General features: G+C 46.2%; 2 protein-coding genes across 8 annotated transcripts; both read left to right on the top strand.

Moving 5' to 3' along the window:
* Nucleotides 1–263: 263 nt before the first annotated feature.
* LOC123180685 (pentatricopeptide repeat-containing protein At1g09900) lies at nt 264–5,450 on the top strand. 3 transcript variants are annotated; one of them, XR_006491188.1, is made up of 6 exons: nt 264–2,148; nt 3,144–3,289; nt 3,929–4,138; nt 4,220–4,375; nt 4,828–4,977; nt 5,078–5,450. XR_006491188.1 is itself a non-coding variant. In XM_044592797.1 (2 exons), the coding sequence occupies exon 1, from the start codon at nt 460–462 to the stop codon at nt 2,104–2,106; it is 1,647 nt and encodes a 548-aa protein (XP_044448732.1). In that variant the 5' UTR covers nt 264–459; the 3' UTR covers nt 2,107–2,148; nt 3,144–3,510. The 3 variants fall into 3 exon arrangements, 1 of the variants encoding a protein (XP_044448732.1); XR_006491187.1 differs by lacking the exon at nt 3,929–4,138; XM_044592797.1 differs by lacking the exons at nt 3,929–4,138; nt 4,220–4,375; nt 4,828–4,977; nt 5,078–5,450 and having other exon boundaries at nt 3,144–3,510.
* Nucleotides 5,451–6,355: 905 nt separating this feature from the next.
* LOC123180684 (boron transporter 4) lies at nt 6,356–12,416 on the top strand. 5 transcript variants are annotated; one of them, XM_044592794.1, is made up of 14 exons: nt 6,356–6,564; nt 8,043–8,161; nt 8,263–8,345; nt 8,541–8,733; nt 8,842–8,980; nt 9,467–9,632; nt 9,718–9,884; nt 9,977–10,150; nt 10,322–10,417; nt 10,503–10,619; nt 10,708–11,048; nt 11,189–11,462; nt 11,570–11,704; nt 11,798–12,416. In XM_044592794.1, the coding sequence occupies exons 1-14, from the start codon at nt 6,379–6,381 to the stop codon at nt 11,861–11,863; spliced, it is 2,256 nt and encodes a 751-aa protein (XP_044448729.1). In that variant the 5' UTR covers nt 6,356–6,378; the 3' UTR covers nt 11,864–12,416. The 5 variants fall into 5 exon arrangements, with proteins under 5 accessions (XP_044448729.1, XP_044448726.1, XP_044448727.1 ...); XM_044592791.1 differs by having other exon boundaries at nt 11,141–11,462; XM_044592792.1 differs by having other exon boundaries at nt 6,364–6,564; nt 8,055–8,161; nt 11,141–11,462.
* The last annotated feature ends 2,626 nt before the right edge of the window (nt 12,417–15,042 follow it).

The raw sequence follows: 15,042 nt of genomic DNA, 5'->3' as shown, positions 1-15,042 counted from the left end.
AAGTGTCAAAAACGCTCCGTCCCATAATATAAGAGCGTTTTTGACACTACACAAGTATATTTCTATTTTTAATAATTTTTAAAATATCTAGTCTAGCTCCTAAAAAACAACAGCCGGTCATGGGCAGTGTGGGCTGTCCCATTTGCGATGGCCTTGAGCGAAGGCTCTCCTTCTGTAACGCACTGAGCTGAAACATATATATTCCGGTTGCTTGCAGCTCCGGCCCACGTCGCCAAAACCCCACCCAAAACCCCGCCTTTGGCATGCCCAAAAGGGTTACAGCGCTTCCCCGCCGCCGTTTCAGCCCAGCTGCCCCATCCCAAATCAGTCTCTCCTCGGTCTCTCTCCTCCGTGCGCCGCCACCCCCGCCGCCACGGCGCCTGCCGGTGAACCCCTCCGTTGGCGACCATCGCGCTCGCCACCGCCCTCCCCACCGCTCGGCTCCTCCTGCGCGGGCGCATGGCCTCCTCCGCCTCCGTTGCGGTCCTCACCGCACCCCCCTTTCCCACTTGCCCCTCCTCCGACGACTCTGACGACGCCAAGCCCCTCCCGCCTCCACCCACGTCGGGAGAAACCCGCCCTCCTCCGCAGCATCAGCAGAGGCCGCGGTGGTGGCAGCTGGAGCGCGACTGCAACGTGGCCATGAAGGCCCTGGCGCGTGCGGGCGAAGTCGACCAGGTGCTCGCCCTCTTCACCGAGCTCAGGGCTTCCAGAACCGGCCCGGGTGGTGCCTCGCCGCCCAGTGTGCTCTGCTACAACACTCTCGTCAACGCGCTCGCAGAAGCTGGCCGCGTGGAGGAGGCCCACAACGCGTTCGACGAAATGCTTGCAACAGGGGTGGCGCCCAATGCATCGTCCCTCAACATCCTTGTCAAGCTGCATTCGTGGAGATCTGCGCGGTTTGACCTCGCGTACCAGGTGATCATCCGGTTACAAGAGCTCGGGGTGGAAGCTGACGTGGGCACCTACTCCACGCTTGTCACGGGGCTGTGCCGTGTGGGGAGAGTGAGCGAGGCATGGGGCGTGCTCGAGTGGATGCTGGAAGTGGGGTGCCGTCCCATGGTGCAAACTTACACGCCCATTGTGCAGGGGTATTGCCGTGAAGGTCGTGTCGACGAGGCCAAGGAGCTGATGTCCACGATGGAAAGTGCTGGTTGTCCTCCCAATGTAGTCACCTACAATGTTCTGATCAGGGCTTTGTGTGATGCTGCCAGATTTGACGAAGTCAGGCAGGTTTTAATGGATAGTAGAACCAAGGATTGGAAACCAAGTACTGTCACCTACAACACATTTATGAATGGTCTCTGCAAGAAAGGTATGGCTAAGGAAGCACTTGAGCAGTTGGATGTTATGCTAGGCGAAGGGCTGGATCCCACAGATTTCACTTTGAGTATTCTTCTGAATTGCCTTAGCCATGACAAGAGGATTCATGATGCCGTATGCTTGCTGGAGAGGAACACATCATTGAAATGCTATGCTGGTGTTGTTGCATACAACACTGTGATGAGCAGGTTAGGTGAAATGGGACATTGGATGGGTGTTCTAAAGTTGTTGACAGACATGATCAAGAGAGGTGTCATGCCAAACACGAGGACGTTCAACATTGTCATTCGTAGTCTTTGCTTTCGCCGAAAGTTCTCCATAGCCAAGAGCCTCGCAAGTAACCAAGGTTTTGCTGCAAATGTCGTGACATACAATACACTCATTTATTTTGTTTTTTACTACAGTCGAAAGCTCATTGAGGTGAAGGACCTAATATTTGACATGACAGCAGTGAGGATTGCTCCAGATGAAGTTACCTACACTATAATCGTTGATGGATTATGCAGAGATGGATTTTTTGATACAGCCACTAGTTACTTTCTAGAATCGCTTGAGATTGGACTGTCAAGGGATCTTTTTGCTGTCCTTACAAACAGGCTTGCTCACAATGGCAAGATCTGGGAGACTATTCACATATTCAAGGGAATGGAAGAAAAAGGTTTTATCCCTGATAATTCTATATTTGACCTCACAATCAGAATATTCTGTAGGGCTGGTTATTGTCACGACACAGATATGTTTAAGCTTAACTTTGTTCTAGATACGATGTTGGGCAAGCAGTGAACTGAACCCTTGTGTATCTAGGAAAGCCGACAATAATTGAAGGTAGCGTACTCTTTCTTTCTGTTCTTCTGGTGATTCAATTTAGATGGATTAATGTTGTTCCCACTGCTGAATACTTGCGGATGAATAACAATAGTATATTTTACACTGAACTTGCAACTTTGTTCTAACCATTGCAATTAGCATTTGAGATTTCGGAATCTGAATCTATAAGTGTTGCATGCCAAATTGTTGTGCTGTGTAATTATCAATGGCTCCCATTGATCTTTGTTCCAAACAATCATCACTAGATTTTCCTCTAACCATATTTTATTATGTGTTCTCACTTCTCAGAAATGTTGCCTGTACCATAAAAATCAGACATAATGTGCTAATTAATAAGAAAATTTGTCCCTTTTGAGGGAAAACGAAAGTTCTTATGCCTAAACAAATATTTTCTTTGTAGCACATTATAATTGAGTAACATATAGGAGTAGTTATATTCGTTTTTCTGCCTGGTTCTCAGGTAGGGATGCAAATTTCTGATCCTCGGGGTACCCTCTGACCCTCGTTTGTTCAACCAAATGAATTAAATTTTCAAAGTGATGTGACTTTTAAAAGTTCAGTTCATTTGGTTGAACTAAAGAGGGCCAGAGAATACCAAAAGGGTAGCCATTTGCACCCCGATTCTCAAGTAAGACACACCTCTAGTGATTTTCATTGATACATTTATTTATTTTAGGATCGTATATTTAACTGTAGGTTACCTGTTGCTACTTGGAACCAATACTTTATGATGTAAAGCGCTTAGTCTGACAATTGTGCCAATTTTTTAATATATATTTTGGCAGCTGAAATATCCTATAATGTTTGGTATACCTCCCAAACTATTATGAACAACGCCTCCTCTAGCACACTATGCGATTCGAGTTGGTCTTTTTATCCAAACTTTGCACAAAGTAGAACTCCCTCATCTTTTACTCAGGTTTTCTTTAAGTTATACATCTCACATTTCAGGAACGTATTTCTTCTTTTAATTATTTCCCTCCTTCCAACAGACATGAATGAAGAGTCGACATTACTAAAGATACTGACACATGTTGTGTCTGGCTTTTATAACACTCTGTACATGGTACAAAGATGGCCACATGCCTGTTCATGTTAACATATTCCACACTGCCACTCGACAGATGAAGTCTAACTGGTGAGTTCTGGAAAGATTGCCAGACTTAGTTGACAACATAGAAAGATTTTTGTAGTGGGTATTGAAGTGAAATTACATTGATTTACATAAATGGTGTTACTTTTGTCTCTGGTGTTGTAAAGTAGTAGTAAGATCTAGCAAGAAATATTTATAGCTGATATCATAATTCTCTTGGACATTGGTATCATCGTCTCTTTGAATTTTATACAAGTTCTGTCATACATATCTACGTTACAAATATTTTAGTTACTAGATGCTGAATTTCCCCTGTCGTCTATTCTATTTTCCACAACTGTGACACCTTAGCCTTGCCTGGTTGAAATTCTGCCCAAGTGTGGCTGGTCAGTAGCATGGGACGTAAGTCGAGATATGTACCACCTTGCTAATTTAAAGAGGGGTAGTCACAAATATAAATAAATACCAAATGGCTCCCAAGGCAATAAGGTCCTGCTAGCCCTTTTTCTGCGAAGCAATGACAAAAGCATAAGCAGCTTAATGCATGTGCGGGCATACCAGTACGTACATTTGGTCTAGGCCAGTTGGAACCTTGCTGTGATACAACATATTGGCTTCACTTTTTAATCTATGAATCCTGTTTCTATTATATCCGCACTACTTTAACTTCCTGTTTTCTGCAAGCTTTGTAATCAGCAACATGCTGCACAGGTGGGATTCGAATGTAACTCAAACACGTGCTTTTACTGCACCTGTCTTTTGTGAGTGTAATCTTGCTGGGTGTCTGGGTCTTTCCGGTAATTTGTGTAGCAGACACATGACTCTTAATAGGACTCAGATGACCATGAAGTTTTGAAATCAATATATTTTTCATCTTTATTATCTTGTTTGAAGGTATTGGTATTTTAAATAATTTTCCTATTAGCATGCTATTGCAATTTCAAAAGGAGTATCCTAAATCATTTGTGCTGGCAGGATTCTTGTTATCTGGTTCAGATGAAATTTGATTAGCGAGGTGCTGGGATTGCTATGTGTATTCTTCTCTATCTACAATAGGTAGAGTGCATATAGCATCAGGTGTTGGGGTTACTCTACATGGAGCTCTTTATAGAAGACAGAGAAAAGTGGCAGGTACAATTATTTGCTTATTATGTTCAGATGAATGGTTTCTTTGTCTCAAGGTCATATTTTATTGCTCTAAGTAGATGTAAATGTTGTACGGTAGCCAAATGTTGCACTGTGATATTATGGTCCTCTGAGTACTTAAAAATAGGTTCTATGATGTTGTTTTTTTCCTCTTAAGATTATCACATCGAAACCACATTCAGTGGAAACATGGAATGTTGGGAACCATGTGATGGACCACTCCATTAAAAATGTACAAGCGATATCAAGATTTATTGAGCCTGAAATCTCAAACCTTCCTTGCTCCACCCTCCTCCCTAACAATCTCCACCCGCATGTGCTGCATGTAACTTAAACCAACGAGAACTCAATGATCTAGGACTTGGCTCTGCCAGCCCTCACAATCTCCTTATGTTGCCACTTGCCACCATGCTTGTAGTCACCCCTTGTTTTTACAGGGTATAGCAGCAAAGGCCAGCAATCTCCGTCTCACCCTTCCGGACGCTCTAGCACACATTTACTCCTGCGAGCTAGGGTTTGGTTAGGCAGTGGGCCTTGACCAGTAAAGCCGTGACCGACCTTGACCTATCCAGTTCACAAACAAGGATGTGAGTGCCTCGAGTTTGAGTTCTGATTTGCGTCTTTTCGTTCCGGCCTCATGAATTTTCTTTATTTTTGACAGCACAATGGGTGCATTTCTTTTTGTAGTCATGTTCATGGGGGCGCTTACTCAGAGGGTTGTGCGTGCTTCTATCAATGCATCAAGTCGCAAAGCTTCTGCATTTCCTCTCTGAAGGACCAAAACAGTGTCTTGGTAGCTTACTTGAGCTATATGAAGCGATGCCATTTTTGTTGTGTTTTGAATGATTTCTAATATTGTTTTTACTTGTCGGTATCAGCGTAGTCAACCTTCCAGACATGCAAGTATTGCGGCGAGGTTCTGTTTTAAATGATTGCCATGGCAGGTTAATCTTTTCCGTTTCCTAACATGCCTCGTCCACTTGGATGTATGCCTTCCTTTTGCCGAATTGTATGTAGACTTGCAGGAATGAATATATTATGGCATGAGCAATGTTGATTAGTACTTGTGAGGTTTTCCCCAAGGTGATGTAGTCAGATTTGTGTCCCATCTCCCATGGGCTCCATCCACGTGATGTTTACTGGTAGCTAAATCCTAAACCAACTTGCGGTGCCAATTTGATATTATACTGAATCAAGCAGCGTGGATATTTCTGCTTGTTTCAGTCGGGATGTGATTGCTATTGTTACGGTACCGAATTCAGCCCAGGCTAGTGGTATGAGGTTACACAACGGGCTACGGATCGATGTTAGCATGCATGCATGTATGTATAGTTGCACCTCATTCCACACGAAGCACGCGTGCAGTTCTTGATAAAACCATGCTCCCATTGTACAGGTCACACTGAGTATGACATGGCTGCGAGAAGGCAAGCACCCCGTACGCTCGTAATGGCAGCAATCGCCCCATTTCCCTGATTGCCATGTCTCGATAGGCCAGCTGGTGGGTGCATCCCTCGCGTACGTCTCGTCCAAGTCTGGAAGGGAAACGTGCATCAAGTTTCGATCGGGTTGGCCGAGGCCGAACCAAACGGCGGAAACGTCGTCACGGCATCATCGGGTCTGCTAGCCCCCGCGTGCGAGTTGCCCATCCGGTGCTTGGAGCGAACGTGCTCGATCAGGCTCAGAGCAGGCGAGAGGACGATGTGGACCAGATCGGGGACAGCTGTCCTGCTGCCTGACATGCGTGGCGAGCACCGGCACGCAGATCGTACCATCGGCTCGAACGGACGGCCGCGATGCTCCTCCATTCAAACCCGCAAGAGCCGTGCGCCGGTGACACCTCGGCCCCACGCAGTCCTGGCACCACGTTTACTATTTTCATCGGGCCCACGTGACAGAGAGGGAAATCGGGGGCCAGGCGCGCGCACACTGATCTTCTCTCCCCCGATGGATCGATGGTCTACAAATAGGCGGCCATTGCAGAGGAAATGGGTGGGAAGGAAAGAAGGCTGCAACCCCGCCCGGCCCCAGCTCGCCTCCTCCTCCTGCCGATGCCGGGTTTCGCACCCTGCGTCGCCGGTGGAGGCGGCATTGCCGTTGCACTACGGCGCATCTCCTGCGCCACGCTTCGCCTCGCCTCCCCCACCCCGCCTCGACCTGGTACGCCGCTGCTGGTAAGGCTCCGCTCCGTTCCAATGCCTCAATCCCCCTCACCTCGAAAGTTCCTCCACGGATTGGTTGCTTGGGTTTGCTGGGTGCAGCCATGCGGATATGTCAAATTTGGCGCGTCCGTTTTTTTTGTTTGTTTGTTGCTCTTGAATTTGATGCTGTACATGTTTTTTTTTGGAAGAATGCGATTCTTCGCCAATTTGTTCATCTGCAGCAGTAGCAATGAGCGCGTAGGGTGAATTTCTCTCTATCTCTGTAACATTTCTTTGGCCATCTTCTAGCACTTCTGTTTGAAGCGTTCTAATTACTTGCAGCTTTGTCGCATGGATGCAAATATGCAATCCCCTGCAAAATTGTAGCGTCATTTCACTACTTTTGGTTGTTATTAACATGGCCCCAAACATGCATGATTTTTACCCGCTTTTTATTTATGTGAATTTGGAGCTTGCTTCAACTTCTCTTCACGATTGCGGTGCGTGAAGCTTGCGTACAGAGGAGATCTGGCAGCTTGATTGATTTTGTTAAGCATAGCATGGTCATCCATATGCTTGTGCTATCATATTCATCCATGTATGGCGTTTGCTTCCCTTTGTTATGGCCTATTATCACATCATATTTGACCCCAGCCTTTGGGGCTAGTTTCAAATGTCTGTCGGTCGATAGGATGCTTGCGTTTGCCTAATTCAGCTGGTCCAAATGGTCTGCTTTAATTACCCTTTTTTTCTTTTTTGGTTTGCCTGAAAGTTGAAAACCCTCCCTTTTTGGCTATCTCAGCTGTCAAGATAGTCATACAGAAAAAATGTGCTCCTACCGTGTTCAGCACTAATACTAAACTAAATATAGCATCATGTTAAATGAAGGATACTGGGCATACCAAAGGCTGTCATTCAATGGTTAATGACCAGTCAAAATTTGGCCCATCCAGCGTGCTAAATATAGCATAATAAACAGAGGCAAGCCAAATTGGGCCAACCTTGCTATTTCCTTTGGCTGATGCTTCACGTGCTAGCTATCGTATTCTTTCACAGACGAAATCTCAAGTTATGAAGCAACATTTTATGGGGTAATGCAGCTCTGTCCATTGTCTTCATGCACAGTTTTCTTTGCAAATTCTCTTGGCTTTGTTTGTGTGGGAACAACATGACATCTTCAGTTGATTTTTACGAGATGCTGTTTTACTTGACGTGGCGTCCAAAATAGAACTTCTAGTCTTAATTCATTTTTACATGATGTTGTTCATAATCACAAAACTGTGATCATGAACAAGTAGTTTCAAATATGACTCTAGAGGTGCCACCTTTTTTTCCGCCAAACCTAAGTATTGTTGAAATAGTTGTTGGTATAGCCACATCTTTTCCCTGTTGGTAAACATTATATCTTGAACTAGAAATCTGTGGAGGTCTTATAAAAATTAAGACAGGGAATATATGACTCATCTCTGTACACCATGCCTTTGCGCGCACGAAATCTGATTATGTTTTAGTCCCCCTTTCAGGCGATGGAACCTAAGAAAACCCTATTTAAGGGAGTGATTGAGGATTTTAGAGGAAGAGCATCTTGCTACAAACAAGATTGGCACAATGGGTTCAGTTCTGGGTTCAGGTTTGCTGCACCTAACAAGTCAATGCTTATTTAAATCTACGACACTTACCAAAATTTTCCAGTTGTGTTGACTGTGTTGAATGCAACCTACGTACTGTCAGGATATTGGCACCTACTCTGTACATCTTCTTTGCATCTGCACTACCTGTTATCGCCTTTGGGGAGCAACTAAGTAAAGATACAGGTTTGTTTATTCTTCCTTGCACTGTCAAGAACTTTAGGTCAGTAGCATTTTCCCCATTTCTAAATACTGTCATGATATGCTACATCCTTCACTTTTATCTTTCCATGTGGCACTTGACAAACATAAGGAGAATGTAGTCGTGGATCCTTGTTCTTAGGCACTGAAAAATGAAAATAAGTTTTTGTCATGTTTCAGATGGTACGCTAACGACAGTTGAGACGTTGGCATCAACTGCTATATGTGGCATCATACATTCTGTACTGGGCGGACAACCACTGCTGATTGTGGGAGTTGCAGAACCAACGATTATAATGTACACATACCTGTACAATTTTGCCAAAAATCAGCCAAACCTTGGAGAACGATTATTCCTGGCATGGGCTGGATGGTAAGGGATGATAAATAAATAAGAATTACTTCTTGTGATTGTCTTTCAGTTACGCTAAATGGTACCTCTATATTTATTTCATTGTTTTCCATTTTTATCCACTGATAGGGTTTGCATCTGGACTGCGGTCATGTTGTTCCTCATGGCAATGTTTAATGCCGCAGCTGCTTTGAATAGATTTACAAGATTTGCGGGAGAATTGTTTGGAATGTTGATCACAATCCTGTTCATGCAAGAAGCTATCAAGGTATAAAATTTGCTAAATGTTACTGTGTACTGCACCAATGATTAGAGATATATGATATTTTAGGAGTTGGGTGGTCCATCTTTCTCGACTTTGGCTGCTAATATTTATGATCATACAAAACGAAACTGAATTGGGTCAGAGCCAGTGAGCCATAAACCGAACTAGGATCAGCTACTGCTTCGGTTAGGCAAAAGCGAGCATCCAATTGCATCGGCAGCTGCTTTTACCTCAAAACTATTCATGTTAGATATATGAAAATAGTACGATTGTATCTGTTACTTAAAAAAAATGTATCTGTTAGAAACATGAAAGCGGAAAAGTGCTCTCGAAATAATAAAATTACACGATAATTAATATATAACCATAAAAATAGATTGCCAGAGTTTTTCTTATTGAAGATTGTGTCTTGTTCAAAGCACTATATATTTTGGAGTAAAGGGAGCATTCTGGTAGACGCTTACTCACTACATAGCCTGTTTTCCGCAGGGAATGTTGAGTGAATTCAGTGTGCCTGAGGGTAAAGATCAGAGCCTACCCATATACCAATTCCAATGGGTATATATTAATGGTCTGCTTGGAATTATCTTTTCAATGGGACTGCTCTATACTGCGTTAAAGAGCAGAAGTGCAAGGTCATCGCTCTACGGAGCTGGTTTGTCATATTTCTCCATGTAGGACATTTGATCAACCAATCGTCTCCACGTACAAACTATTAATGCTTCAGGTAAAACTTTCAGGATGGCTAAGGAACGTGATTGCTGACTATGGTGTTCCACTTATGGTGATACTGTGGACCGCGTTGTCATATTCGTTGCCCACCAAGATACCTTCAGGTGTTCCTAGGAGGTTGTTCACCCCACTTCCTTGGGAACCCAAGTCACTGCAACATTGGACGGTAGCTAAGGTAATAAGGCATTTTACTTGGATCCAGGATCAAACAGTAGATATGTCACATATGTGAACTCATAATCCTGATGGGTGGTGATGAACATGCAGGAGTTATTTTCTGTCCCTCTAGCCTACATACTTTTGGCGATTGTGCCTGCTATGATGGTTGCGGGGCTCTATTTCTTTGACCATAGTGTAGCCTCACAGATGGCTCAGCAGAAGGAGTTCAATTTGAAAAACCCATCAGCATACCATTACGACATTTTGGTCCTGAGCTTTTCGGTATGATCTATTATTCTATCTTCTTCTGGCATTATGGATGTCAGTCCTAATAGAATTCTGAAGATCTTATCTGTGAATTCCAACTGCTTACAGAAAATAGAAAAACTGTTATAAATTAGGCAACATGTGGAGAATTGTTTACTGTTCTCATGGTATAGAAATGCTACGCAGGTGTTGATTTGTGGCCTTCTTGGCATTCCTCCATCTAATGGAGTACTTCCCCAGGCCCCCATGCACACGCGAAGTCTTGCTGTCCTCAGGAGGCAGGTTGGTAGTTTGTGGTCTTCTTGGCTTTTCAATTAGCTATTCAGTTTCACCTTGCTCATCTGCCGTCCCTCTTGGCTCAAATTAGGCGCTCCGCAAACAGATGGTCCGAACCGCCAAGGAAGGCATGATGAACAATGCTAGCAGCTCAGAAGTTTACGGCAAGATGCAAGAAGTTTTCATTAAAATGGATGACAAAGGCAACGTAAGTAGTCACTCGCCAAAACATGCATGTAAGAATCATATGATCTCAGCTTTGTTACTTAAAACTATATATCTTTAACGTCGCACAGGAGGACTCTGCTCACAAAGAGCTCAAGGAATTGAAAGACGCCGTTATCACAGAGGGGGAAAAAATCACAGAGGGGAATGGGGCAGTGACTGCGCCTGAGGTATTTGACCCTGAAAAACATCTGGAAGCTTACTTGCCTGTACGGGTGAATGAGCAGAGAGTAAGCAATCTGCTTCAGTCCCTGCTGGTCGCGGGTTGCATTGGAGTTGTGCCGGTCATTCAGAAGATACCCACATCAGTCCTGTGGGGGTACTTCGGCTATATGTCCATCGACAGCCTGCCTGGGAACCAGTTCGGGGAGCGCTTACAACTTCTGTTCATCGCCCCTCGGCGGCGCTACAAGTACGCTCTATTGGCGACTCTTTTGTCTGTTCATTTCTTTCCATCATATGCAAAGCAGCCTTATGCATTTTGGTCTCATTCGGTTCATTCAGGAAAACCGGGAGTTGGGGTGAATATTCATCTGTTCTAATTTTGGACAGGGTTCTTGAAGGCGCCCATGCGTCCTTCTTGGAGTCGGTGCCTTTCAACCAGATATTGGCCTTCACCCTTTTCCAGCTGATTTATCTGTTGATCGTCTGGGGGATGACATGGATACCGGTGGCGGGAATCCTGTTCCCGCTCCTCTTCTTCTTCCTCGTCATCATCAGGGAGCATCTGCTCCCGAAATTCTTTGACACACGCCACCTGTGGGAGCTGGATGCGTCCGAGTACGAAGAATGCGAGGGGGTGCACCGTGATCCATCGATACCAGAGGTATGGGTTTCTGTCACTCCCGGTTGCATTTACTAGTACATCTTTTAGTCTCATGTGCGGTTTAGCATGTCGCTGCTGCTAGGATTTCATTTGGTTCCCTTGCCCAGGGCGATGGCGAATCCATCACACGAGGCATTGAAGATCCCTCTGAATATACTGCCGAGGTGATGGAGGAGTTCACGACTCACCGTGGAGAATTGAAGCACAGGGCTCCAAGCTTCCGTGACGAGCGGCTGATACGGGTACCGGCTCCGACCCCCATCCACGCGTTGGTTTTTCGCCCTGTGAAATAACCTTGTGCCGAAACTTGACATTTCGTGTGTTTGTTTTGGCAGCTGAACTCTGTCCAGATGACGAGACAGTTCTCCCGGATCTCTTCTTTTGCTCCTACACGGCCCTGACTACGAGAGGAGATTGTTCAACAAAGACCTTTTTACTGGCATGAATCTCCTGACGGAGGGTGCAAAAAATGCGGCAGCTCGTAAGTGAACGTACGGATGATTTTTTGGGGCCGAAGACACGTCGAGGAAACTGGGCACAGCAAGTGCCAGTCGCTGCAGGGGAGAAATGGGGAATTTGTGTGGGTGCGCGAGTGTTGCTACGTATGTGGTGTTGTGCATAAGGCAAGAAATGGGAGGGGATAGGGGCAGTCTAGTTAGGGCATCTCCAACGGGAGACGCTTATAGAGAAAAAAAATGCTATTAAATTCGAGAATACATAAGCGCTTGACCTCCCAACGCCAGGCGCTAACAGCCGGTGCTAATCGATCACTAATTAAACAGCGAACCCATCTTTTACGAGGGAGAAAAGGAACAAGCGGCCGGTGCCGCTCTTTGCGCCTAGGTAGCGTCCGCTGCCATGATTCTAGCGCCCAGCTGCCAACTGCCAATTGACGTATTATGTTTGTACACCGTTGTGATTAACTGGAATGGGGACGCGGCTCCTCTAATTTTATGGGAAGTGATTCAAACCGGCCGACCGGTCTCAGGTTTCGCCAGCTGCCTCGTGCACGACGAGCGTCCTCGTGTTGGGGCCATGGACCGTCTATCCCCTCTCCTATCTCTTTCACGCGCAGGTATTCGCTCCATTCTACGGACCGTCCATCCCCTCCTATCTCTTTCACGCACAGGTATCCGCTTCATTTTTATTTCATGCGCTCAGGCTTCTCATTCTTGTCATATCTAAGACCCGTTGTAGCCACTTCCGCTAAACCTCTTCCGCCTATGGCCGCTCGGTGCGAGAGGCACCCGCCGTCGCCATGGAGGGCCGCCGCTGATGTTGCGAAACACCGCCACATGTGTTGCAAAGGGCCGGCCTCGGGCAGGTCCAAGTACTTCTGCGAAGCGGAGTGATGATGCGTCATCGGCTTCGCACACGATTTGGTGCTGGTGTGGTTTCGTGCTTTTGCTATGGTCAGTGTTGCTGCTAGGTTGTCATGCTGCGACAAAGTTGCACCCGCGGGGCAACCATAATGCTGGAACCTCTGCGACTAAGAGCAAGTACAATAGAGCCGAGTCAGCGGGCTATAAGAAATAAACTAGTATATTTTTGTTTAGTTGAAGGAAAGACAAGAAGAGAGAAGGTAAGCGGGCTCTTCGTGAAGAGCCAGCTCTAGCACATGCTCCTAGGCACTTTGTGAGAATGAAATGTGGGCCACATAATAAAAAAGTAGTACACTCTTTTGATCCATTATTGTACATGTTGGCTATAAGATGGGTTGTAGATGACATGGCACTGGCTTATAGCCAACAGCTGGCTATACTATTAACCATGCTCTAATGCTACGATCGCGGTCAGCTGTGCTAGAACCGACGTTGACGAATGATGGGACTATGGTCACCACGTCCTAGAACCGGCATTGATGGATGTTGCGACCCCAGTCAGCTCGTGCTGGAACTGACATAGGTGAATGCTGGTACCGCGGTAACCACATGCTGGAACCGGTGTCGATCAATGTTGGGACCACGAGCGACCGCGCCGCACCCAGCTGCTGCAAGATGCTGGGACCGCGCTAACCACATGCTGGAACCGACATCGATCAATGTTGGGACCACGGTAACCACATGTTGGAACCGCCGACCGCGCCGCACCCAGTTGCTGCAAGATGCTGGGACAAGGGATCTCCGCTCCTGCAACCGGCAAAGCTGCGCGATACTACCAGAGACAAGTAGTGTTGCAACGGGGGTGGAGGTGCTGACCGTGTGTGGCGGTCGTGGCGTGCTAATGCGAAGGCGGCGATGTCGTCATCACTGGAGACGACACATCATTCGTGAAGCTAGGCTCAAACCTATATATGCACGATGGAGAGTCAAGTAGTATACCATCCAAGAAAGGATCAAGTGAACACGTGTAAAAGAGATGATTCATCTTTATGTATATGAAGTAGATGTGGCACGTGTCACTTGACAATAGAACTCTTGACATGATGATGTCCAGAGGATGCTCCGCATCAAGCGGTGAATGCATTGTGCTCTTACGACCAGTTTTTGCGACGCGGGTGTTGCGACTTTTTTTCGTCGGGAAAAGGCGTGCGGGGAGACGTTGGGGGATTTTTTCCCCTGAATCTTGCTATGCGTACGACTCTTGCTTGTCCGATTTCATACGACATAGCAGATCAAGCCGTTCAACTCCTGATCCAAATGGCAACACACCACTAGATTAGGCATCGTACAGAGTCGGATAGAATAAAATCGTGAGCAGAGTAGTTCCGTTTTTCCCTCGTCGTTGGATGTGCATTGCGGGTGGTAAAGGACGGCCTGGTCAACGCGATCCTGGATGTATGGTTCAGCCCAATCCAACGGCTCGTAGAGCCACCGGCGAGGTGTGACACCCTACTCTTGGCTTGTGTTCTTAATTGCATGTTGAGAGATCTCCTGCTTACAAGGGTGCAGCAAGCTCTAACTATTCTAATGGGGATCCATCCTCGTAGACGGTCTCCTTTGCGACTTATATAGTGCGGAGAAGATTACACCATTGGTCTAAACATGATGACAACAACCCCGTAGCAAGACGATGCTGCTTGCATGTCACATAGGTGACCCATCAGGGACCGGTCGTGCAGAGAAGTCGTCTTTGGAAGTGGCAACGCTAGTCTACCTGCTCCTTGAGGCCTTCAACGATGCGTCCTAGACAACACGCCCCTCGTGTCATCATTGCATCCCTACAAAGTGTGCCATGCCAGGCGGCATGGGCTCCCTCGATACCCATCGGCCATCCTTGGGGTTGATGGGTCGTGCCAGTTGGTACCCGTGCTCAGTGCAGATTGGTGCTCGGGAAGAAACCCCCGAAGGCCACCTACCGCGCTCATCTGGATCCTGATCGTTGTGGCGTCGAGACTGACTCTGCTTGGTGGCCCCGGGGATCCCGTTTCTCCCCCACCTTTAAGGCGTGGCAGGAATCAAATGATAAATTATGTTGATTTTGGTTGAGGATGATGTCGTGGATTTCATAATTAATTGTGACATTGTCATGGACGTCCTGTTGGTGATGACGTGTTGGCCTTGCCGATGTCGTTTAGCAGCGAAAAATAACACTGTAAAGGCTTGGAAAAATCCAGAAAAATACGAACATCCATATAAAA

Source organism: Triticum aestivum, chromosome 1D (genome assembly GCF_018294505.1).
Source record: "Triticum aestivum cultivar Chinese Spring chromosome 1D, IWGSC CS RefSeq v2.1, whole genome shotgun sequence".
NCBI lineage: Eukaryota > Viridiplantae > Streptophyta > Magnoliopsida > Poales > Poaceae > Triticum > Triticum aestivum.
The sequence above is the reverse complement of the archived record's forward strand: the minus strand, read 5'-3'. Positions and strand labels throughout refer to the sequence as shown.

Excerpts from the sequence above, each read along its gene's own strand:
- LOC123180685 (XM_044592797.1), top strand. The coding sequence starts at position 460 with ATGGCCTCCTCCGCCTCCGTTGCGGTCCTCACCGCACCCCCCTTTCCC.
- LOC123180684 (XM_044592791.1), top strand. The coding sequence starts at position 6,379 with ATGGGTGGGAAGGAAAGAAGGCTGCAACCCCGCCCGGCCCCAGCTCGC. Across the intron at positions 8,734-8,841 it reads TTCCTGGCATGGGCTGGATG|GGTTTGCATCTGGACTGCGG; the intron begins GTAAGGGATGAT and ends ATCCACTGATAG. Across the intron at positions 11,049-11,140 it reads GCCCCTCGGCGGCGCTACAA|GAAAACCGGGAGTTGGGGTG; the intron begins GTACGCTCTATT and ends CGGTTCATTCAG.